Consider the following 26003-nt stretch of genomic DNA (forward strand, 5'->3'; position numbering starts at 1 on the left):
TATAATTTACAGCCATAAAATAAGGAAAAGTGCATTTTTTAAAAAAAAAGTTATCAAATTTTTTATTTGTAGAAATTTTTCATCTATATCATCAACAAACTTTCATGCTCTTTAAAATTAATGACTTTTAATCATAACATCGAAAGTCCATTTACAATGAGTAGGCTTTCCAATTAAATTTTAGTTTTGATATCCCATGTCTGCATGCATATATTACACATTTTCTAAAAATAGCCGCAAATATTTTAGATCCCTCCAGGTAAATACGAAATCTTTTCAATTTTTAATGTCAAGCAGAATCAAGTTTTATAAGTTTCAACATGGTTGCACACTATATTTAAAGAATACAACTGTCTAGTCTCGACCAGACTAAACTTAACTTTAAACAACTCGATATGTGACTAAGATTTAGGACGCCCAGACAGAAACACTGACTTGTCGTGGAATCGAATTGAAACGCAAACATCAGAAATCAAAGGTCTAGACCAAATGTAAGACTCGACCCAAACCACACTTGGCATATTGTTCCAAAAAAATTTGTAAGATCCTCAATATTCACTGTCCGAGCGAACCAAATGAAGAGTTTTCCACCTCATAGCTTTTAAGGCTCAGCCAAAATTCTTTAATTGAAACCGTCTAAATTTGGCGTCCATATGGCTGCATAAAGCTCTGTGGCAAAGCCTTTTTGATTAATATTTTGTCATCAGCAAATTGCTACATAATTCCAGATTATTCTGCAATTTAATTTTTGGTTTAGCCTTAAAACATTCTTCACTTTCCTCAATACATTCCGCATCAGTCACATCAATTACATTCCAGACAGTTGTTAAATAATTTATATTACAATGAAGAGAATAAGACACGAAGAAGAAACAGAAGTAATATTTTTATGTAGGCAAGGTATTTATTTACTTTTTCCCTTGTGTAACATTTTCTTTCTTTCTCTCTTGTCAATTCAATCTTCCGATCTTCTCTTTGACACACTGATCGACAATCGTTTGTCTATTGCTTCTATTGCATAACATCGAAATGTATTAGCATTTAGCTTCTCAGTTTATAAATTGTTAGTGAAAACATGAATGGAAACAAAAAGTTCATAAATTTCTGACCTTGCATCACTGCATAATTTTTTTTAAAAATAACTTTGCAACTGAGGATTTATTTAAATTTTTATTTATTTCTGTTGCAGCAAAAAACCAATGCACTGCTGCAAAAAATGAAATTCCTTGAATAAAAACATAGGCTTCCGTTGAAGATCATTCATTTGTGTTATAGTGCTATTATAAATTAAAGGAAACAAGCATGACTTAATGCTATAGCAACTTCCATAGAAATCATAAATCTCGTAATGTCTCATGATTCATTTTTGCATGTATGGATGGAGAAATATATCTTCATTTCAAGTGTGCTGTTTGCTCTTAAGTGAACTCTTCTTACTCCTTTGTAGAGCAGACAAATCAAATAATTGATTTATAAAACTACATATTCATGTGAAATGTATCGAAGAAGACTAGACATGAGTGATGAACTGAATGCGACCTTGAAACAAGTCAATCGAATCTTTCCTCGTATAACTTTTGCACAACTTCCACTTCACATTTCTTTTTCATGCATTTAAATCTTGTGGAAAGAAAAGATTACGCAACAAAAAAATGGAAAAGGATTTTTTTAATTAACGAGCAATTGTAATTCTTCGTTTCTTTATTTTAGGGATGTTCATATATGATGTCGGCACATGGCAAATTGATCTCGTAATTGAAATCATTACAATTCTACTTTTCAATTCAGATCCGTTCATAACGTTCATTTTTCATTTGAATAATATTTATTGTAAAAAGTTGAAAGCCCCTTTTCACACATGATTCCAATCTGGATTTGAAATCCGAAGAATAAATACCATTTTTACTTAATATATAACCAATATATATATATATGTGGTCATGCAGACAAACTTCGCCCCAAAATCGCCCCAAACAAAACTAACACCATCACATTTTTCCATTGTTCTCCGTGTAAAATACTAATGATGGTGTTAGTAAATTTCAAAAATTTAACGGTCACTTTTTCATATGACCACATATATATATATGGGCTTAGTCGTTCGAAAATTCAGTGTCAGAAATGTGATGTAATTGGCTTTTTTCTCTTTTCCTGGATATTTAGGGTAATATTTAAATATTCTATCTTGTATAGTTCTAAAAAACGAACATTTTGATGTATAATATGTTAAATAAAACACTATAATTAAGCCGAAATTTAAAAAACAAACTCGATTTCTGACACTGAAAATTTGTTACTTAATCTGAATTTTTGGACAAAAATGCTTGTAATTTTATGAATAACGAGTTCTAAGGTACAAAAATTAGTCGTACTTGTTCATTTTTCAATTCTATACAATGCAAAATATCAAAAGTTAGTCAAAAACTGGTTTAAAGTAGTTAAATTAATAATTTTTTGTAAAAGCGTTAAGAAAATTTTGAATTTTTCCATACAAATTTTTCGGAGTTTACAACAACAAAAATATTCACAAAAATTCGAAAAAAATTAAAATTAATAGCTTAAATTGTTAATTAATTAACTGGAATAGAACTAGAGGCTGTATATATGTTGCCTTTTTGTGTTTTGATACTCAGATTATTTAACAGAAGTCGTTTTTTAAACTTTTGAGTGATTTTAGAAAATGGAACTGTTTTTTCGTCTAAGCCCATATTGTATATAACTTCATTTAATATTTAACTTGTCAGCAACTACAAAAAGGGAAAATCCACTAATTATAATTGCAAATATAATTTGAATATTAATCAACAGTTGACATATTCTCAACAATCTAAAGTACTGGACATCATTTGTGAACGATTCCTTTTCTATCTTTGAGTCTTTCTCTCTTACATACTTGGAATTGCAAATGTTTTAAACTCATGAACATGAAAACAAAAAAAAGTCAGTATATATGCATGACATGATGAATGGAGCTTTCACATGAGTATAGCAAGTGACATAAGTTGACACTTTTAAACATTAAACATTTGTAGAGTGGACATCAACAATATTCTTCAACGCTATATCTTCATTTCTCATCTTGTAATAATGAATAAAACGCAGATGCTGAAAGATTAAAATTTAATTGAGACGATATATGATTCATAAAAAGAAGTAACCAGAAAATGTATCATAATTTAATGAAATTTGACACTCTCTTGAAGTAACAGCCGCAGACGTCGTAATTTTCTTAACTTAGGTCTTATTTTTTTCTCATTACACATTTAAAGTGGAGTTTTCCCAAGGTCGATATCTTATTACGGTAATGTATGCAAGCAATGCATAAAATGCTACTATAAATGCATTAATCGCTGCATTGATTTTTGAGCACAACATGTAGAATTGCTTACACAGTTGTGAACTGGATCAAACATGCAGAAGGAAAGCATTAAAAAACATTTTTCAAAACGATTGAGTATTAATAAGCACATCAAGTTGTCAGGAAATTAATAAGAAAACATGATGAAATATTTCAAAGGTATCTATGTGATATTTTAATTAAGTGTCTCATTTTTCATAGAAAATTAATCAAATCAATGTCTTTCATTTCATCATCGTGCTCTTTAAAATATTTCAATATCATATTTGAGTGCTAAAATTATTCAAAGTACGCGAAAGCTTCATAAATATAATTAACACATATTGAGAATACTTAAAAATGAATTAATCAAAGTTTCTATACAACAAACTCACAGCGTGATCATTTGTATCATATTCACATCGGCATCGTATTTTATTTAAGCTTCTTTTGGAGCCAAACATATTTACGTCATTAGTCTACTTGGAATTTTTAAATGGTGCTACCTAATTATACTCAGTTTTCCTACTACATGCTGCAGAACGAAATATCCTTAAAGAAGATCTAATCCCAATTTAAACTGTAGGTGTCCTGAATGCGGTGGTCTGGCGCAACCTCTCTTCCTAAACAATTGTTAGCCGCGAAACGCTCTGGAGTAGGTCAAGGTGATTTTACCGAATCTAATAGAATTTAGGTAAAGTTCAGAATCATCATATCCAGTCTAATAAGACACAATTTGTATCAACTATGACCAATCTAAAAGGATCCCGTTTTAGAAGTTTACAATAAGTTTCTTGCAGGCAAGCAAGATCAGTTCCCCAATTTTCCAGTTGCAAGACAATGGTCCAATTTGTAAAAACGATTCAAATTTTCCAAAACTCGGTGTGAATATAGCAACATTGGCATTAAGCTGATACATTAGTTTAATTTCATCAAAATTAATGATGATAGACGCGTGCCACATGGAACAAAAACATAAACTATTTCGCTTTGGTTTTCTTTAAATTTCAAGTCCATTCATAAAAAATGTAATGCTTTAACATGAGAAGAAATAAAAATTAATTTAACTTGTCAAAATTTAAGTTATTAATGAAGAATAACGGGTCGCATGAGATTAACCTTGAACCTATTTCTCTCGGCAATTATATTGTTTTGTGAGATATTGTGTAAAGACTTTTTTTAAAGGCAACAAAGAATGGTATAAAATAAAACAAAAATTTCAAAATTGCTCACTGAATATCAAGTTCGCGCTTCTTTGCCATTTTATCAAATTTCATAAGATGAACTTGCATTTCTTCATGACAGGTTCACCTCTAAATCTTAAACAATGAAATATATATTTGTTTAAATTCGAGCAAGAAAACACTGAAATTGTATGAAAATTCCCAGAGATCGAAGTCACTTAGGTCGGCGGCTAAAAAAACGGCTTAGCTAAGTCGATTTTTTAGCCGGCTAAATATTTCGGCTTAGCTAAGCCGATTTTTTAGCCGGCTAAACTTTTTCGCTTAGCTAAGCCGATTTCTAGCCGCCGCCGACTAAAAAGTCAGCGGCTTCGATCTCTGAAAATTCCTCAAATTTCTAAACAGCCTTAGCATACACATAATTCTGCACTTTTGTGATTCAAGTATGGAACGAGATTTGAGATGCAATTTGTCAGTCTTTCGAACGATATGTAGCATTCTTTGTAAATGCAGGTCAGTAAATATGTACACAACAAACTAATAGTTTTGATAAGAATCAAGTTGGTTTCATCAAGGACATAAATACCTCATTGACGTTTTGGAATGTTATTACAGCGCATTCTTTTATGGTTTTGGATGTTGAGGTTTGAACTATACTTGACCCAACAACAAGCAAATATGACTTTAAACTGTTCTTTTACCTGATTTTCTGAAAATAAAAAATATTTTTGTTAATTTATAGTAATTGATCTGTAAAAATCACTAAAAAATCGAATCCAAAGATAAAGTCTCGTTAACGCAAAGGGGAGTCACAACAGCAAAATGAGTAAGCATAATAAATCATTTACAACAGCTTCTATTTAATGTTTATTTTATTTTAAATAAGATATAGGATACAAAAATACAAAATAGACATAAGTTGTCGATCACCAAATGCAAATAAGTATTGGAAAGTATAAACTTTATCAACTTGGCATCTTTTGATTTCTCATGTCCATCAATAAAAGCATTACAGAAATGAAAATGACAAAAATTGTAGTCATTACAAAGATTAAAATTGATATTGTGTGGCTTCTACGACAAATTGCCTTTTTCGATTTATTCAGTCTTTCATCCGAGTCATTTAATGATATCACTGCAACATGCACAAAAATTAAATAAATTCATTTAGATAGTTACAATGAAAAGTGAAATTACCCGTGAAATTGGTGGTCGTTTTTGAGCTTGCTGTTGATAATTGGTCAGCTTCTATTTCCTTCTTTTGATTGCTATTAAACGAAGTAAAATTTTTCTCGTCATGTTTTGATGGGATATTTGCGATATTTTGAAGCATTTTCCATCGATGCTCATACATTGGAAATTGATTTGCTTCTTGGTTTAGAAAGTAGTTGAAATAATAATTTGATTTTAATATGATATTTGGATTATGATCAATGAATCCATGAACCGATGCTGCCTTATTACGATGATGAGACTTTTGAATGGCTCCATTTGATTTATTAAAATTCTCCAAGTTTTTAACACTTAGCAGAAGTGAGTTTACGCTCTATATGGAAGAAATTAAAATTACAAAGCTTAACACTTAACATCCACAAAGGTCGTTCACAAATGACGTTCATTTAAAAAAGGTTTTTGAACTTTGTAGTTGAAAATCAGTGATAGACAACCTCGAATAGCACAAATCGATAAATCGACCACCTTTCCATCTGACCAAAGTGTACTCTACTAGGGTATGCACCAAGTGTAGATGTCTATCCTAGAAGCATGATAGTCTAGTCCCAGTATTTGGATCGACTAACCGACTTGTGCTATTCGGTCACCACTATTCTGGATGTTAGATGTCATGAGTGCATTACCAAATATTTGCCAAATATATATTATTTAACTTACATAATTGCTTTGATTACTAGATGAGGACGATGAACTCTGTGTTGCTGTTGGATCTCTTTTGCGAGACTTATGAAGAAAGTAAGCTTGATGCCTCTCATAGTGATGATTAAATGATGTTTTTTCAGGCACATTATCATCGTGATTAATTGATTCATCAAAACTGTTTTCATAATTTTTATTAGTCAACTTTGACTTGCTATAAGCAGTATGGGCTTCCAAAATGTCAACAGAAGCGCTCCTCCGTAAAATAAAGTTTTCATTGTGCATTTCATTTGATGAGAATTTTCCTGAATTATTTGAACTATTGATCGATGATCTAGGTGACGAGTTCATTGATGGACGTGGAATAAGTAATGAATTTCTTCTATTATTACTATCGCTGCTTATTTCTTCAATTGATCGATGCATATCTAAAGAGAAAATTATAAGCATTTGGTAACTGTGTATGTCAAGTATTACAAGCTTCATTTCAATAATTCGATTTCATTGCAATTAGATTAAATAATAAACTAGTTGAAAATATCCAACATGTCATATCCAGTAGCGCAATATTTCAATTCCTATTACAGAATCGACAACTAGACAAATATAGATTCAGCTAGATTTAAATCTGTTAAAAACTACGATTAAGATTTCGTAATAAGAAGAAAATGGAACAGATTAGTTATTAAGTAGCTTATGTATGACATAGCAAATTCATGTATACATGAATGTATCTTCAGACGGATGAATGGTAAATGAAACATGAAAAGCATAACAGAGCATAACAATGAGACAATAACTGACCTTTGTTAATATGCAACTTTACATGTTTAGGTTAAATGGTTTGACTACGTATAATCACATAGGAACATACATAATAAAGACACAGTATTAAAAAACATAGTTGTTCATGATGCTGTAAACTTGATTTATGTTTCTAACAAAGAATTCACATAAATATTTTATACTCATTATAGGATCTGCATGTACCTAATCGATATAGGAAGAAAGTTATATAAACAAGACCTTACAATATTCCTGTTCGTCTTTATAAGGTGTGCAGACAGACATATGAACTTTCACTACCTTCCGACAACTTAGATATATGCATTTTTCATATTATTGACATTAAAATTCCTTTTAATATGTCATCAGCATGTAAGAAGAAAACTTTGCAGCGGAGATGCTGCGTGTAGTAAGCATTTTCATCTCAACAATAGCTTTATAGAGATTTAACTATAAAAGTTGAATTGCATAATACATAGATGGCAAATTTATTAAATATTCCATTAGTAGCACGCCGCAACAACAATAATCTCTTTGGTAGCAAAAACAATTAAACTTTGGTGGTGGGAAAGACAAAAAAATTCCTCACAAAGTATTTAACATAAAAAAGTGTGTCAATTGTGCTCTGCAATATTTAACATTTTGTTTCAATCTCTTGTTTTAATGTATCAAAAGTTCATTCCGAGTAATTTACTAAACTTGTGATTTATGATTTTCCTGCATAGTTGTAAATTAAGTGCTGAAGTTCCAATAGCACTAGCTGAAATATTACTTAAAAGGTAATTAAGTCCATCAATTCAACTACATATCTTAGATCTTGATTTGTGAGATGCTAATTGAAACGAATTAGTTTGTGATTTACATGAGAAATTTTGTTGGAATTACCCTGAGCAGCACCTTAAAAAGCTTTGATGCACTTAATGACTGCCCTTTTGAGCTATGTTTTATTTAGTTTGAAGGGTCATTTATCCAATTGTAAATCATGCAGAGAACCGCTGTTTTCAGGGTAATATGGACTTAATTTGTAAACAGCCGTATTCTTATATGCACGCTTTGCGTTAACATGATATTCTGTCTATCTGTCTTTCCGTCAACAACCGCAATCATCACTTTGGTAGCTGGCTCAAGTATCTATCCCCAGTTACCACCAAATGCACCGCTGGTGTTATAGCCCTTTTGTCAGGATATTTTCTTAAAAACCTATTCTCTGCTTGAAAGGTGGCAGCCCCACAATCATAGTAGATTTGCAATCTACAATCTCTGAAGCTGCAACGAACCCAACATGTTCAAAGAACAGAATGCTAAATAGTGTGGATTAACAACGACGATCCAATGATACTTAGTGGGGTTTTACTAGTGGAGTGAATAAAAAACCGTTAGAACTGGTCACTAACTATACATTAACCCGTCTTTAACTAGTTTTGTGTCCATTCTGGAATACTTAATTGTTAAATTTATTCCTTTAATGGATTGTTATTCATGAATATATATTGTTCTGTTGCTTATTAAAAGAACAAGAAAAGAATTTCTTCAAGGTTCCAATATATGAATATTTATCATCTAGAAGTCTAATAGTGTCCGTATATTCTTTATTTCGACAGAGTTTCTTCTTAACTTGGCAAATGCTCCCATAAAAAGCACATCTTTAAGAGATAATAAATTTGCGATTTATTGAAAATTCGTGTAGATAATATCGTTCGAAAATTCACATAAAGCCTTAAAAAGCACATCGACGATGACAAATATTGTTATGATGCTGTTATTTTTGCACGAAGCATGTCTTGAGATTTATATAAACTGTTCGACAACAAAATTTGACAAAAAATTCACGATCAAATAATGTCATTGAATAGAGAGTTGAGGAGATTATTAAATGTCAATAGTAAGGAGTCAGTTAGTAAGATATTTTCGTGATTTTGTCGCGGGCGAATCATTTGTTACCAAATTTTTCTATTTTTAATGAACCTAACTTAACAAAAAGAAGCATCAGCATTTAATGCCCATTTTTCTTACTTCATTGTGTGTTAATATTTGCACATTATTGTTATTTCTTCTCAAAAAAATAGACATATCTTATAACAAACAAATACCTAGGTAAAGGTATTGAGCTACGATTAGCTGCCGTGAAAAAAAATTACAAGTACGAAAAAATATTTTTTGAGGTAATTGCGGTAAATTTTATGGACAGATTTAATCATGAAGCATTATTAATATCTGTAATGTGGGAAATAAAATAATTGAGCAATCGTCAAGCTCATGCTGAATAATATCTACATAAGAATCTACAGAACATTCAATAGTTCACATGAGTAGTATGTACATAAACATTTAGACTTAATGGAAAATTTTATTAAAGCGTGTTTATTTTGGGAATATTTGGGTTGCGTTTAGCGATCTTTTCTCCTATGTATTTATAAAATATTTTACGTGTTTAAGACAGTGCTTCAGGCTCAATTGAAACCTGTTCAAATACAATTATTTAATAATAATAAATTTCATGTTTTTAAACAAAGCAAGATCATTCGAGTTCTTTATGCATGATTATCGAAAGCAATGATGCGCAACTTTTAGTCCGTTGTTATACAATTGTCATGAGGATTGTACAAATCCTCGTCATATCCAGAAAGAGTTATGCAGCACTCGGTCACAGAGACCGTCCCAGAAAAAAACCTTCCACAGTGAATTTACAGCTCTCTTATCTTTCTAATTTCTAACAACCTTATTCATGACCCGTTCTTACATCACCTAAAAAGCCGAAGTATGTATCTTAACTTCCGAAAAATCACTATGTTGATGGTGGGGATTCAAACCCGAGAGTTCAAATTAAACACCAACTTGACGCTCACATTGCTAAGTGAACTATCAAGGCTCTTTAATCTTGCTCTTTCACTGACAGATTCGTCTATATATGACTCGATACCCTAGAGATTCCACTTTCCAGAAACAAATAGAGCTCTGACTACATCACTGTATTAAAGCAAACAGAATTATTTGCCAAAAATATTCACTATCAAGTTATTAATAGATTCATTCATGCTAAATAGCTAGACAAAAGAATCTCGGAATTCAAACAAACGTGTTAATTTTGTTTTGGATTTTATGATCTTTTTAATGAAGTATAATAAAAAATTTGCAAAAAAATTGATTAGCATTAAATGAGCATTAAATATAAAGATTGTGTTGAAGAATTTATTTCTGCATGAAACGAGTTTCATGGCAACTAAGTTGGTATTTAATCACTTTAACTTAATTTAAGTGATATATTTAGTGTACAGTAGATTAATGAAGTTTTTGTTAAGTTAGGTTAAGGACACAATTTGCGTGAGAAAGCTTCTAGAAAGTTGAATTCATTGAGGATAAAGTTTCACGAATTGAACAGTTTTTGTGGATGGAATATGTTGAACATTTTATTGAATGAAATTTACAATGGATTTTATTTTGAACAATTTAATTCCTTTCATTTAAGAGGATAATGATGAGGATTTTGGAATTGAAAAATAATACTTTTTGGCATTGACACTTATGAGTTTCATAAAAACCTAATCAATTTAATAGAAGTTTATTGATTTTAAATTTATAGCAAATTAAATTAAAATCTCCTTGTATAACATACATGACAATGTAAATATGCTGTAGACCAGTGTTGGACAACCTGTCTTCCGCGACACATTCGTGTGTCTTATGAGTTTCATAAAAATAATATAGTGTTATTAACTTTTGCGAATATAATAATATATTTAATGTTTCCTTATATGAAAAATTGATTTTAATATTTATTTTGATAGTTAGCAAATTAATCCGCCATTTTGAATATTTTACATAAAATTCCTTGTATGTTATGACATGCTTAAATATGCTGTAGACCAGTGTTGGACAACCTGTCTTCCGCGACACATTCGTGTGTCGCCAAAAGTTTTCGATATAATTCGATGAACTGTATGCCGTGTGCGGTTTCAGCCGAGGCTTAACACCAAGGTGTGCCGTGAAAAAAAGGTTGTCCATCACAGTCCATCACTGCTGTAGGCATTTAAGCTATTGTTATCATATTTTTATATCCATAATTGAGTTCTCTTTGTTATTCTTCTTTATTTGGAGAAGGTAATCTTTATGTATAATTTACGGACTTAGGCATTGAATATTTAAATCCTTAATGAATTTTGATGCTTGCTCAATAATTCAATTGCACAAAAATTTAATGAAATGAGAAACAGCTTAATGAGAAGATAATTTAAAATGTTTAATGGAAATGTAATTTAGAAGAAGATTATGATCACATCAAGATTGAGCTTTAAAAAATCTCGATCCTTATTATAAAATCTAAATTGTATTGCGGAAGCAAATTAAGAAAGAATTCTGACTATTAATCATTAAATGTTATTTTATTCTTAAATCTTCTTAGATCTGCAAAAAATCTAAAATTCGCATTAAAGAATAAGAGTCTAAAATTTATTATTCGTTTAATTTTTAAGTGCAATAATGTTTGCATTAAAATGTTAAATCTGGATATTAAGTACAACGTCTATTCAATCACATAAAGCAAAGTTAAGTAAATAAGGTCCAAAAACTCGTTTATAAATCGCGCAAAAATAATGTCAATTTTTTCTTTCTGGAACATAAAGTGCAATGAAATCGAAAGCGGCACAAGAATCTGTACATACGTTGATCGGTAATTCCATCCATAAACGTATTTTAGGAAACATTCAAAAATTACGTAACGCTTAATTTATCGCTTTTAGAAACTCCTCTCCGACCATTAAAGTCATTTATCAAAATTCGTATTCCTTAACAAAGTTGTGATCCTCCGGGGACCCCCATAAGCGTTACGTAATTTACGAATGTTCCCTTAATAAAAATATTTTTTACACACCTTTCAGTTAATCTCAATCAATATTTTTTTCTGTGTCTTGATTTTCTTTTTTAATATTTATGAATTGACTGCTGATCACAAACAATCTTCAACAGCAGTTAAGTCAATATACACATTAAATTTCTCTTATTGTGCAAAAAGAAGCAAGATATTTATAAATTATGCAATAAATGTCTCTTTATTACTGCTATTATGTCTGTCAGCTACATTTGCGCATTCATAACAATTAAAATGTATCCAAATTGTAATGAAATGAGAAATGACAGACATGAACATATCATAAATGTTGATATCAATTAATGTTTGTTAACTAAACACACTTCTCTCAATATTTAGCACTCAACAATGTCTTTTTTTTTTTGTTTTCATATAAAGCTCCTTAATTATCTAGTTCAGTTGTCACTGTGGCACGATTTTCTTACAATTTAACTAGTTATTACTATTTACATTTCTTCATCTGTTTAAGCACATGGAGTCTTTTTTATTGTAACATGTCGAAATTAATTATCACTCATTAATTTATAAATTATCTAATTTTTATCTTTTTTGATGGAACAGAAAAAATGCTTGGCTTGAGTTTACGACACACTCCTTCACTAAGGCTGTGTAAAACAACAACTGAACCATTACTTTTTGACTTCAACTATCGGTGCCGTTTTTAAAAATAAAATACAATTTTTGTGCTTAAAATTTTTCAATATTCTGCTTTTTTGTTTCTAGTGAGCAATGGAAGTCTGAGAGATATAAGAAACACAACAATAAGTTGCATGCAGAGAGGGAGAGAGAGAAGAAGAAAATCGTCTAGATTTCCAGTTTCGTTTTCGTTTGTGCTCGCAATCTTATGCTATATACGTGACTCAGTGACTCATAATTGCTCATTTTTGCAGTTGAGTCGATGGATGGATGGATTGTCACTAATATCTTCTCCAACTCTCAATTACATCATTGTTTTTCGCTTATGTCTCGCTCATAGAGTGATGCACATACATACATGGTACGATGTCAGTAAGTCAAGTGCATGACGTGAGATTTAATGTTGCGAATTATTTTAATTAAAACGTCATATACACTAGCTGCTGTTGAGATTTTCAAGCACATAATATAGGCGTGGAATATGTCAATAATCATAAAGTGCGATCTTCATTATTAATTTCTTTCATCACAATTTCTCGTGTCGTGTATGACTGATTACTAATTATATGCAAATTTATAAATTTTGCGACGTGTATTCCAATATTTATTTATAAACATCTTTAATGAACTCTAAGGTCTTATTATTCACCTATGCAATGAATGTGATGCAATCTAACGATCAACCATGTCTAACGATGTTTTTTTTTGCTTCATCTCACATGTGAATTATGTGAACATGTACAATACAATTCACTCAACATTAAATTTGTAATTAATGCTCAAAAATTTGATTGTTTAATTACACAGTTCATAGCAAGTATTCATCAATATTTCTGATGGTCAATATCTGGTGTTTTCCCAAGGTCAATCACCACACAAATATTTGAAGTGCATTTTAGAGCTATTTATAGCAACAAATACTGACATATACGCGCTAGATAATTTTTCAACGTCAATTTTAATTTATACATAGTTGTGCATCATCTATAAACTGGAATGAACTTGAATTTTTCAAAAATTACCATTTTAATAAACTAGTATAGAAGCCGCCGTTACAAATGTGAACGGACGAGCTAAGCGCCTTTTCCGCAAAATTGTCAGTGAAGTTAATTTCTACTTTAAAATGAGCTTAAAAAATAACATATCCAACTGATTGTGTTAGACCAAAAAACATGCTCGTTTTTATGATTTATTCAGTACCTACATATGACATGAAATATACATACTTAATTATTATGACATGAATAATATAACGCTTTCAATAGCAAAATGTGATTCAAAACAAAAATAAACAAATTTTAATTTTCAATAATTATCGTTCTTACTTGATGAGAATTAGAACCTTATTCAGTGCATTAATCCATTCAGAAAAAGTTTCTGCAGATTCAGCTGCAACCATCAAACTGAAATGTAGAGAAAATTTGAATTATAAATCAAATAAAAGTTTAATGGCTTTTTAAGATACGAATTTTAAAAATTTTTCAATAAAATTTAAGATTTAAATGAACGAAAGGATTAAAACCAAAAATTTACTTACTAGAAATTAGCAACGTCTACATAATGATTGAATTTGAGTAAGAATGTGTACGGCTTGTCAGAAATGCGACGAACATCGACCGGAATGACTGCATCGCTATCCACATTATACAGATCAAGCAGCATAACTTCTTGGGATCGAGTAACTCCGGAATTGTAAATTTTCTTAAATGATATTTCCAATAAATGTCCATTCAAATGAGCAACAGCTTCATGCCAAACATCTCGCAACTTCACGAATAATTTTCCTTTATACTGAACATCAGCCGTAATTTTTTGAGAAATTTTCATCACAACTTTATTGCGAATCGGAACATTGTCACTTTGCAGTACTTCAATCATTTGGAAGCGCTTTGATTTGTTCCCAGTGTCGGCTAATGAAAATGTTATGAACCCATATTTCTTAAGCATTGTCTCGCGAACTGATGCATTTTTACGCCAAAAAGTAGTTCCGTAGATTTCTAGTCGCATATCAAAATCCATGTAAATTTCAGGAATGCTGAATTTCTCAGAAAATTTAATGGTACGAATATCATCAATAATACGCATAGGCTTTGTCGCTAAAACCTTATCTTCATATTTCATTAATATCAATAGAAATTCATTTCTGATTGGCAATGGACGTTGGAAATACGAAGCCTTTACTTCCAACATAATGTCACGAATGATCAATTTTCCTTTACGATTATAGGGTGGCATGTGTGGTAGTTCAATATTTTCATTCAATTTACGAATCTCAGACAGTGCAGATTGAAAACGTGTGCTTGCAACTAAATAATGACGTTCAATGTTAATTATATCGAGAAGATTTCGATCATCAACATTTTTAAGATTCTCAAGCACACGGTTAATTTTCATCATTAATGTTTCTTCTTTGATTATTTCAGCTTCTAGTTTGCGAATTCGTTCCTCGCGAGAATATCCAGACGATGTTAAAATTGGCGAGTCAAAATCTTTTTTGGAACTTGGATGTTTATCGATTCCAGATATTCCACTTTCAATTGAACTTGCTGTCTGTAGTACTGTATCTTTTGATGAATGACCAGTGTGACTAGATATTTTATCAATGTGTTGATACTTTTCTTTTTCTTGCTTAGCTCGTGCTGCCTTCATCTTTTGTTCTTCTAAAATGTATGCTGCAATTTTTTCTTCCTGTATTTGCTTTATGCGTGCAGCAGCAAGCTTCTTATCCTCTTGTTCTTTCTTTAAACGCTCAGCAGCAAGCTTTTCTTCATGTTCCTGATTTGCGCGTGCTGATAACTTTTCTTGATCTTTATTAATGCGAGCAGCGATTTTCATGTATTGATATTCTTCTTGTCGTCGAATCTTGTCCTCAAAGTCCCTTTGATTCTCTTTAATTGTATTTATTTCTTCCTTCAATCCACTAAGAGCGTGCAAGATTTGATCTCCATACATCACATCTTGTTTTTTTGGACGTATCAATTTCTTATCCTTGCTACTTATTCCAATTCTCTTTTGTATTTCAATTTCATTCAATTCCTTTGTAAGGAACGTATCAAGATCTTTGATCGTATCATGGAATTCCTTCATATTAACAGACGAATCTTCAACCTTCGATTCATGTGAATTATAATATGATGATGCACTCTTTAGATTATTAGTCATTTGATTAATGTTTCCAGTTAATTTATTTGGGAATGATTTTGAGTGCATATGACTTTGCAAATATGAACTGGATGTGCTGGACACATGCTTTTTGTCAGATGTTACAGATCTTGCATGGAAATTATTCCCAGAAGATACAGGAGTGGATGTTTTATTAGACATTGTATTTGTAGTATTTGAAACATTATTGTCTGTTGTAGATGTATCTCGTCTGTTAGTAACTACTGGAACAGCAGCAAAATTGTTGTAATAAGTCAATGGCTTATATTCTTCATATTTTTCCAAAGACTTTTCAAAAAGTTCGACTTTTTGCTGAAAAATTCATAAAATTAAATTATTTTAATGAATTTGATGCTTACTTTAATTATTTTACCTGTATTGTAAGCTGCGAAGGATCACCGTTCAAATTATTCATCGCTTCACTCATTTTAAACTAATTAACTTAAATATTAACAAAAACTATGCATTTAAATGTCAATTTAGGTTATATTTTTTCCGTTAAATTTTTACAAAATTTTAATTTGACGGCAAAATTTAAAAATTTTATGTAACGGAAACATCATGAAATTAATTAATTTGATTTATCTCAATCCTGCCAGTCAAAGCGTACCATTAGCACATTACTTCTGAAGAAAAATGTGTTTAAAACTTGATTGAATGTTATACTTCTATTTTTGGGTATTTTTGTAGAAAAACATTGAAATTACCTTTAGGTTTATGTATGGTCTTAATTTGATGACTTTACAGAGCTTTATGTTATACACGAAGTAGAATGAATATTGCGAACCGTATGAATGCATCATTGCAAAATAAAAGACCTCTAAGGCCAAAAGGTTAGTGGGCATTTGTAACCCTCATTTTGATGGATACGATTACATTGTACTTGGAAAGGTTTGCTCACTCCTCAACTTTGGACTGAGTCTATTGATGAGAAACAGAAATCCATTCCTTTACTAAATTCCATTAAACTTGTTAATTACTTTCATTTTTTATGTTTAGCATTTTAATGCAACTGAACATAAAATCAGTATGTTAAAAGTCGAAATAAATCAAACTAAGCAAAGTTCCGCAAATTTATTAAATCGTGAATTAATGAATCGACCGCAAAGTGCTTTTTCTGCATTAATATTTTTGCTTAGCATGACCTAATTTTATTACATTTCATTTTTGTTCAATATATCTATTGCAACATGTGTAATAACAAGAATGTCTAAGTCATTTTCTCATACATAATTGCTTACAACCTAGCATGCGGAATTTGATTTTTCGCATATTTGGTCACGATTAAACCTTTTAATAAAATTGTTTAAGATCTCAGCGATTTTATGACTTCTTCTTTAATCCAAATGAGAATGAGAAGAAATTAAAAGCAAATCAATATTTGCGATTTATTATTAAAAATCATACAATAGTAAGCTTCAATAAATACGCGGAAGTCTTTAAACAAATTTTAAGAACTAATTTGAACTGAAATCCCTTCTTCTTATTTATATATATATTCTCGATTTCAATTTACAATTTTTTAATTGTTTGGTATTCACTCTGAATCCAATTGTCGGCTGTTTTATTCTGATGATCATACAACCGTTAACAATGAGCAGCATGATTTGTCAATGTCGATGACTTTTGCTGTCTAGCAGCATCAAGTAATAATTTTTTCTCACTTTCAATTGTACCATGTATTGTTAACTAGACGTAACAGTAACAATAATAGTGTTTAATAATGATGTTGGAGATGCGTCTAAGCTTTGTGTGATTTTTCATACATACATAACTCTAACAATAACAAATGCCTCATGCCTCACATTATTCCTTCTTTTTTGCTTTTCACTTAACTTAATGATATTTTTCTTCCATTTACCAAATTTGTGTTAATTTTAATGTACACAATAATATAGATAGATCGGTCATTCATAGACGAGGGATGTTTTCCTCCACAGTTGTATTTAAAGATGTTGAAATATTTGAATATTGAGAGAAATATGCATGACAAAAATATTTAACGCCTTCACCACACTTAATTTACTTATGGCTCTTTATTTTTTTTTGCGCAAAAAAATACATGTCTTGTGCAATGTCCATGTAATTTTTGTTAATCTATCGAGGTTTCGATATTTGTCTCCATTTATATATCACAAGTCTTATGACACAGAATTAAGCATTCATTGATATGATGACATACTGGCACAATTTCACATCGAAAAAATAATAAATTAATGTGAATTTTTCACTTTTCATTATCACATTTATTTCATCATATCTGTGTACAGACTTCTGTCGCTACACTTTTAGGTAGATTTTATTTTAATTTACATGCAGCACACTCCATCCACAATCAGCGGCTATGCTGTATCGACTGAAAGAAAGAGTGTAATGAGATTTTTTATTCGATCATGTCTTAGGTACATTGAACTGCTTTCAAGGAACTATCATATGGAATTATGGGATCTATGAGTGTTAAAGATCTTCAACTGTCGTTTCATGTTGAAAGACTTTTATGCGTATGAAGGCGTCTTAATTTCTGATATTCATAGTTCAGTCAGAAGAAATAAGGAAGGTAATCCGAGATCATTGAACCTTGAAGAATTTTATGATGCACTAACATAATCAATTTATTGATAGCTTAAGGACGTTCGACCCTGTAAAATTACATTTTATATCTGTTCTGGATACTTGCAAGATCTGAAAAGATCAAAGTAATAAAATTAAGTTCCAACATTGTTTCTTGATCGTTCTTTTATTATTCTCTGTATTCAAGCATGTCTCGTTTATGATAATTTGACAAAAAGTAAATTCTTCGTCGCTTAATAGAATTAAATATATTTATATTTTGAAAGAATAATTTAATAAATTAGTGATATCTATTTCCATTCCATTACTTATGATCTAAAGACATTTTTCCATTTTATAAAATTCTAAAAACGGTTTTAAATTTTACCTATAAATTTACAAAAATGGAATTTTATTAGATATAAGGAATCTGTGATTTGATTTTTATAGAGATCTTAAAAAAATGTGTTTTCATGATATTTTTCCGATATTAGATTTGATATATCTATTTGAATTTCAAAAAATTTGTGATATTTCATTTAGTATTGGATAACAAGAAAAGAATAACAGTATTAATGACGTATTAATTTATGTAACACTGCATAAAATTTTATCATTAAATTAGAACACAGACAAAAAAGAGAGATTTGCAAAACAATTTTTATCTAAATCAATAAGGTCTGACATTTTTAATAAGGAAGGACAAAAAACTATACAACCAAACTTCTAATCGCAACAATTACCGCCAAAATCAATGTGTACAGACTTAGTTGAAATTTACTCGCTTTTCCGCATAACTCTATTTGGCTTTCATTTAAATGTATATTAAAGCAATGATTTAATTGCCTACGATATGGAGGCGATGTTCTCAACTTGTGACAATGAAGACTATCATTGTATTCTTTCATGACTGGTTGATTCATTAATGGTACGTGATCTTCTACACGATCACACAAAGTGGACCCAATAAAAAGAATCAAATTACTACTGGGTATAGGTAAAACCATGTATGGTCGATTGCAACCGCTCATTGGATACTCGTAAAATGATCTCTCCTTTCCTTTTGGTCTAATATACTGATATAACGTAAACATCTTGTCACATCTTTCAGGTCTCGTTCGATTGATAAGAACTCTACGATCAAACTCTTGTTCTTTAGATTTTGAAGCAGGCGCATCGTATCGCTCTGTAGGATCTGGTGGATAATCATCTGGATCTCCATATGCCACTGTTATGTAAACAATAATGTAAAAAAAGTTATAAAATGTTTTAAATAATTATACTTACTTCCTTCATTATATGAATATGAGCCATAAGCTTGGACATTATCTACTAATACGCTTAAATATAACCAAATTAAATGAGTGGTAATGATTTTGAAGAGTGTCCAAATATATTTGAAAGGCTGCAATAAATAAATTTTAGGTACTTGGATACAATTGCTTTATCAAATTCACTTACTGCTACAAGTTTAGATGCAAGACTAGCAGAATCCTTATTAATGAAGCAAATTGCTTGATAATCATAAATCTTGACTGGTTGATAAACTTTATTATCAATTAATTTTCTCATTGCAGCACCTCGTATTTCACCAAAAAATCTTCCTGTATCAGCAATATCATCAGATATAATTACATATCCATTGTCATCAATCACAAAGCATTCAAATTCATCAGAAAAACATGATGCGCATGATGGATCAGTTACAGGACAACTTCCTGTTATATTCTTGAAAAATCCATACATTGCTGTATGTTGGAATTGAAAACCAACAACAGCTACAGGAGCCATTCGATGCTCACTTTCAGTATGGAAAACTGCATGAGTTGCTGTTACTAATGTATCGTTTCGATTAGCAGCATCAAATGGAACGGCATAGACAAAGCTTTTTGGGTCAATAAAATGTTGCTCAACAGCTCTCTTGTACCATGTTTCATCAATCGTCTTCTTATTAGTTTCACTAAATTCATTTCTGCGTAACAAAAATAGTTCAAAAAATAAACAATAGGAGCATTATAAATTAAAGATATATCTTCTTACTCTGGTCGAACGTCTTCTCCTTTCTTCTCGTTATGGTCATACCACCTTAGGAGTCCACTGTGAGTTGCTAGGAAAGATACACTAATCCCGAAGCGCTGCTTAAGTTCATCCCTTTAAGAAATAATTTGAAGTAGAGACAGGAAAATATTTTATGTCAGTTTTGGAGTAAGTAACTCTATGCATTATTTAAATTTGACTCTAGGCAATATTTTGTGTGTTTAACGTGTATAAAAAAATTATTTTAATTTTGATTGCATAGGTATTTTATTGTGTATTTCATAAAGAAGAGAAATATGTAGACTTGTTGAATTCCAGTCACATACACTCAAGTGACGAATTACCTTGGTATTTTACCAAATAAGAGCGCTATTGGTCTATTAAAGTCATAAAAATAGTTTTTAAACAAAAAAATATAGAAAAAAATTGTGCTGTGCATATAAAGTATTTAAAATTTCAAGGGAGAAATAAGAGATCCTCAAGTGATTGTTGGTGATAAATAAATTTTAGTCTCAGGTGCATTAACTGGGTGAAAAGTTAATTAATTTATTATTGAACATTGATACTTACTCTTTTTCATTAGATCCAAATGTGGAATCTTTTGGAAACCAATCTGTAACCTTTGCATCATATACCAACGATTGAATTAAGCCTCTATCACAATAATATGAATCTTTAGCGGTGTTGCTAACGTCTAAAATATGAAATAATTAAATTAATAATAAAATCTCAATAAAATTATGTTCCGGCTTACTGGTATGTTCCGGTGGAGGCTTGCTTCTATTCAAAGGCCATTTCCATCCCGGTTGTTTCATTTTTTCTATGAAATATATAAGTTCAGCCTCTGGTGATGAGAACGACTCATTGTTCTGCTTGCAGTAATACCTGAATATTTAATTATTTTATAATATTTTTTTAAATAATTAATAAATTATATTTACCAATCGGGATGAACTTTCCAGTTTGAACCATTGAAGAAGCTATGCATGTTTGTGCCTTTAACTATCTCACGATGAATGTCATCCTCACTTCTTGGTTGTATACTAAATTTGCCATACTCTTCAGGAAGAGATATCACCAAAGTAAATGGTGTTTCCTCAATTCCTACCCAGTAGTAGTGGCGTTTCATTCTTGAAACTCTTCTCTATAGATTAGAAAAGTAATTAATATTTAAAATGCTTTAAAAAGTTAATCTACAAACTTACCATTTTATCAAAATGGAATTTCATGTTCAACACCTTACTTCCAGTCGACTGATTGATGATTTGTTCACGGAGCTGAAAAAGTTAATCAATATTCAATTATTACTGATGAGATTTTATAGATTTTGTATGCCTACCTCTAATAAAACAGGATCATAATCTCGAGGCTCGCGATCATCATTCACAAGCTCAACATCAATCATATCAACGGAGTTATATGCTGGCTTCAAAATATCTTTATAGAACTGAAAGAGGAAAAAATAAAATCTTAATTTGTAAAAATAGTGGGTGTTGCCTTAAATAATTTTATTACTTACCACAGGTCGAAAGTCAGGATGCGTAAGAATCAAACCATTATTGTCAACAATGAATGCATATCCTCCAACGCCCAGCTAAAATGTAATTTATAATTACGCTTGAGTATAATGCAAATGTATTTTATAATTACCGAGAATGGCTGCAATAATTCCTTAATATCAGAGATGGGTATGTCAGTACCCGCTACTCCAAGAAGATTTGCGATGCGAGTCTTAAATGAATGGAAAAATCAAATAAAATTATTACCGAGATAAGAGATAGGCAGGACATGATTCTTTTAACATGATTGCAAAACTTTTATAATATTGAAAGAATCTATCCTCTTAAAAATAGCAGAGCTCGATGTCGACTCGGATTTTGTATGTAAAATTCATTTCGACTTCATATAAAATTCGGTTCAACTTCGAGATCTGGAAAATAGTCAATTCTAAAAATTGTTGTAAGTCATTCTAAATTAGTGATAGCTAAATCTTATGTTTAAGTATATCATTCAGTGATGTCATTTGTTTGTCTAAAAATGTATTAACTATGTTATTATTATTATTATAATTATTATTATATTAGAAAATTAGTAACACACTACGTATCTAAAAAAAACTATAACTAGCTTAAAATTATTTAGTATTGTACCACTTTATAATTATAGTTTCTAGCACTGTATCATTTCCCATTTCTACTATTTTTTTTGATCAATTCACTTTACAAAATATTATGTACTTTTCTGATGAGCTATTCTAATTAATTAAAAATTGACGACTGCCACTTTGTGGAGTTTCAATTTGTTATCTAGCAAATATATCTAAATGAAAAAATCTGCTCAGATTCTATTAAAACGATGATATATATTTGTATAGATAATTCGATGTTACGATACCTCACGTGTTACGGTAACCCAATATGCCTCATTTATCAAAACTTCTTCTGTTATGTTCTATAAAAATGTTGAGTATGTATATTATATGTACATAATGATTAGACAAGGTCAATAAAATCCTTTTTTGAATAAAAATATCACATCCAATATCTTCACATATTTTTTTTTTCTTTCTTTTTTTCAGTTATTTAGTAGAAGAAAATAATTTCTTAATGAATCTTTTACAAAGCTTATTCATACTCACCGCATTTTCTCTCTTATCGTAAATTGGGATCGATACGGTGGTCATGAAATTAAATTTCTTCGTGACATCAGAATCATCACTTTCTATCATGTCGTAACTTAAGGTTGATGGATCTTCGGGTAAGTTGTGAAAGCTTCGATTCTTTCTATACACCATAAATCGATCTCTTTGACTTGCTCTTTCACGACATTCCCATTCATAATCTGTCAATTGTGGATCCTAAAATTAAAATGTTTACTGTAATTTTTTTGACTCAATGATTCCATGAAATTTAAGCTCACTATAACATCAGCATAGATTTGCGACCACACAATTGGATGATCCGTTCGATTAAGTACTAATGGACGTGCCATCACTGGAATATACTGTAAAACTTGTTCCCTTACTTCGGCTAAAGTACTTAAATGTACATAATATCCCCTATTATCACACGCCATATTTTTTATATTTGTTACATCTGGTACTTCCCGTCCAATTAAATACGTAAATACACGAACAGGAATCATTGGTTTATCCTTCCAATTGTAGACTTCGAAAACGTCATCCACAGGAATAGGAAGTCCATCAGAAATTAGCATAATAGCTTGATTACAGTTGGCTCCATCACGTGAATCACGATATTCTGTAAGCGTGTCAAAAGCTCTTGTGAAAGCAGCGGAAAAATTTGCAAGCTCATTAGTTTCAATGTGATGAAGTGCTTCTTTCATAATGCGAATATTTGCTGAATTTGCTTGAACAAGTGTATCCCCAAAACATTCAATGACATCTCGTATCTCATTGGAGAATGTAAATATATTAACAAAATCGTTCGGTGTGAGTGTATCGAGAATATTTTCTACAATATGTCTTGCTATATCTTTCTTCTGACCTGTCATTGATCCTGAATTGTCTATAAGTATGACAACATCTTTTTGACTATTTGCTGCACCAATATACCAATGACGCATTCTACAATCGTACAAATCTACTGGATCGAATTTCCATTTTGTTGCAGGAAATTGACGTAAAAATCCAGTTGAACTACAAAAATATTGCCAGAATAATGAATTATCCGTCTTATAATTATTATCAAAAATTTTGTCGAGCATTTCTGACCATTTGATAGCTTTGATAACATTTTTCGCTCGATCGTAAACATTTGTTGGTACATGAACGGAGCTTACAGATAAATTTATATAGTCACTAAATTTTTCGTTTTCGGTTAAATAGATCACAGGTTTGGGTGCATCGAGCTTATCTAAGACTTCTTCACCATCCGATATTGTCGGTGATTCATTTAATGATACTTCACTAGGCTCTATCATTTCTTTCGAATTATAATATGTAAAATTTCTTTCTACAACTTCATCGGAACTAGCTGATATGGATCCAATTTCTTGTGCTGTATCTACAATACGTTTAATTGCACTAATTCTTGCATCCATCATCTTCTTTATCTCCTTAGCTATGTCTTCGACAATCGTTACACCTGATCGATTGACTATTTGAGCTTGCTTATAGCTCTGAAGAACATGCTCCTTTCGAGTGATAAATTCACCAAAATTAAATAACTCAACACCAAACTTTTCAGCCCATTGCTGTGCTCTGTAAGTGGAAAATAGTATATAATATATTATAAGACTATTATTAATAGGATCTTACGTTTGGTATCTAATGATTTTAGATTCATCTGCACAAATAAATGTTGATTGAATTAAATATAATAGAACTATCGTGCTAAAATTTAATCTACACATATTTTATCCTACAACTTTCAAGCTATCAATGAAGTTCTGATCGTTTAAAACTCATAACTATAGAAATTTTTGATAAATTCTAAAGAAATTCTATTAATTTTAATAAATTTCGAAAAGTTTTATGAAAAATTTTCACTGCTGAAAAATCGTTAAAATCGATATTTTCTTGTTCATGCGCCAAATTGAAAGCTCTGTAAAGCGCATGTCAAACAAATTTCAAAAATGCACGTGGAAAGCATGGAAAGCACGTGAAAAGCACATGTAGAGCATGCAACAGATCATATCGACATGTGCTTTTCAACGTGACACTAGAAATTTTTGTCATGCTCAGTGTGATTTGTATATGTTTTGCCGAAAATAGCATGCTTTTGCACGTTTTGTTGTCACCGATAAACATCTGTTCAACATAAAATTTTACATCTATTTTCGAGACAAAAATGAAAATGTGAAAGCTTACATTCATCAAAGTCTTTAATGTTCTTTTTAATTATCACAGATAAACTCAAGTCATTGATTATTAAACGTTATGATTATACAAACATATGTAATTATTCAATGAATGCTTAGATAAATTCTTCACCTAGATAAGCATACTAAATTTAAAATGTTTATAAAAATTAAAATTGTCACGGCGGCTTGAGCTGTATTTTGATTCCCCAATAAAAACTGCGATTCAGACTTAATTACGACAGTACATTTATTGACAACAATGTTGAAGGGAATAAAATTTCCTATGGAAAATATAAAATATAAATTTGGTCTTAATTAAAAACAAATTGTCACTTACAAACAGTATAGCCGTCGAGAACTATTGTGACATAAACTAAACTCATAGATTACAATTGATCAGGAATACTATAATTAAAAATATACATGATATAAACACCGAAATGATCACCTGATCTTACAAAATTATACCTGATATGTAAATCCTCAAATTAATTCACTGGATGTGGCTTTTCGACTACTTTCGGATTATTTGATTACAGGTATAATTATGATCTTTGCATTTGCGCCAAACTTTTTGTAAACAAACTTTTAAATTATCAAATTCACTAAAACTATAAATGTTCTCATTAATTTTCGGTTCACTATAGATTCCTAATGCTTAACATTACATTTATACTATTATGTCATTTGCTTAATCAAGCTTAAATCCACTAAATAAATTAATTAAATAATTTTCAACATTTTCACACACACA

The 26003-nt window shown here is 30.6% G+C and overlaps 3 protein-coding genes across 4 annotated transcripts; all 3 read right to left on the reverse strand.

Annotated features, from left to right (window-relative positions):
- Positions 1-5483: 5483 nt before the first annotated feature.
- On the reverse strand, positions 5484-12681 carry LOC139087336 (transcription factor stalky-like). The gene is made up of 4 exons (XM_070636123.1): positions 12044-12681; positions 6409-6818; positions 5716-6064; positions 5484-5653 (listed from the first exon to the last, which is right to left on the reverse strand). Exons 2-4 carry the CDS (start codon positions 6814-6816, stop codon positions 5484-5486), a joined length of 927 nt encoding a protein of 308 aa, XP_070492224.1. The 5' UTR covers positions 6817-6818; positions 12044-12681.
- A 1161-nt stretch (positions 12682-13842) lies between these two features.
- Positions 13843-16328, reverse strand: LOC139087229 (anillin-like). The gene is made up of 3 exons (XM_070635982.1): positions 16212-16328; positions 14214-16150; positions 13843-14079 (listed from the first exon to the last, which is right to left on the reverse strand). Exons 1-3 carry the CDS (start codon positions 16263-16265, stop codon positions 13998-14000), a joined length of 2073 nt encoding a protein of 690 aa, XP_070492083.1. The 5' UTR covers positions 16266-16328; the 3' UTR covers positions 13843-13997.
- Positions 16329-18900: 2572 nt separating this feature from the next.
- Positions 18901-24863, reverse strand: stj (voltage-dependent calcium channel subunit straightjacket). 2 transcript variants are annotated; one of them, XM_070635886.1, is made up of 15 exons: positions 24705-24863; positions 23345-24647; positions 23064-23282; positions 22076-22156; positions 21945-22019; positions 21765-21872; positions 21631-21702; positions 21367-21569; positions 21180-21310; positions 20996-21119; positions 20770-20802; positions 20429-20539; positions 19850-20360; positions 19676-19793; positions 18901-19616 (listed from the first exon to the last, which is right to left on the reverse strand). In XM_070635886.1, exons 1-15 carry the CDS (start codon positions 24797-24799, stop codon positions 19099-19101), a joined length of 3702 nt encoding a protein of 1233 aa, XP_070491987.1. In that variant the 5' UTR covers positions 24800-24863; the 3' UTR covers positions 18901-19098. The 2 variants fall into 2 exon arrangements, with proteins under 2 accessions (XP_070491987.1, XP_070491988.1); XM_070635887.1 differs by lacking the exon at positions 20770-20802 and having other exon boundaries at positions 18902-19616.
- Between the last annotated feature and the right edge of the window lie 1140 nt (positions 24864-26003).

This window comes from Chironomus tepperi, unplaced genomic scaffold, assembly GCF_022539635.2.
Source record: "Chironomus tepperi strain 1889 unplaced genomic scaffold, CSIRO-AGI_Ctep_v1 contig_100, whole genome shotgun sequence".
NCBI classification, from domain to species: Eukaryota; Metazoa; Arthropoda; class Insecta; order Diptera; family Chironomidae; genus Chironomus; species Chironomus tepperi.

Coding starts and splice junctions, on each gene's coding strand:
- LOC139087336 (XM_070636123.1), bottom strand. CDS start 6,816: ATGCATCGATCAATTGAAGAAATAAGCAGCGATAGTAATAATAGAAGA. Junction 6,065..6,408: donor CTAGTAATCAAAGCAATTAT/GTAAGTTAAATA, acceptor TCTTCCATATAG/AGCGTAAACTCACTTCTGCT. Junction 5,654..5,715: donor AACGACCACCAATTTCACGG/GTAATTTCACTT, acceptor TGCATGTTGCAG/TGATATCATTAAATGACTCG.
- LOC139087229 (XM_070635982.1), bottom strand. CDS start 16,265: ATGAGTGAAGCGATGAATAATTTGAACGGTGATCCTTCGCAGCTTACA. Junction 16,151..16,211: donor CTTCGCAGCTTACAATACAG/GTAAAATAATTA, acceptor TGAATTTTTCAG/CAAAAAGTCGAACTTTTTGA. Junction 14,080..14,213: donor GTAGACGTTGCTAATTTCTA/GTAAGTAAATTT, acceptor TCTACATTTCAG/TTTGATGGTTGCAGCTGAAT.
- stj (XM_070635886.1), bottom strand. CDS start 24,799: ATGTGTAGATTAAATTTTAGCACGATAGTTCTATTATATTTAATTCAA. Junction 24,648..24,704: donor AAAATCATTAGATACCAAAC/GTAAGATCCTAT, acceptor TTCCACTTACAG/AGCACAGCAATGGGCTGAAA. Junction 21,873..21,944: donor ATCCTGACTTTCGACCTGTG/GTAAGTAATAAA, acceptor TTCCTCTTTCAG/TTCTATAAAGATATTTTGAA.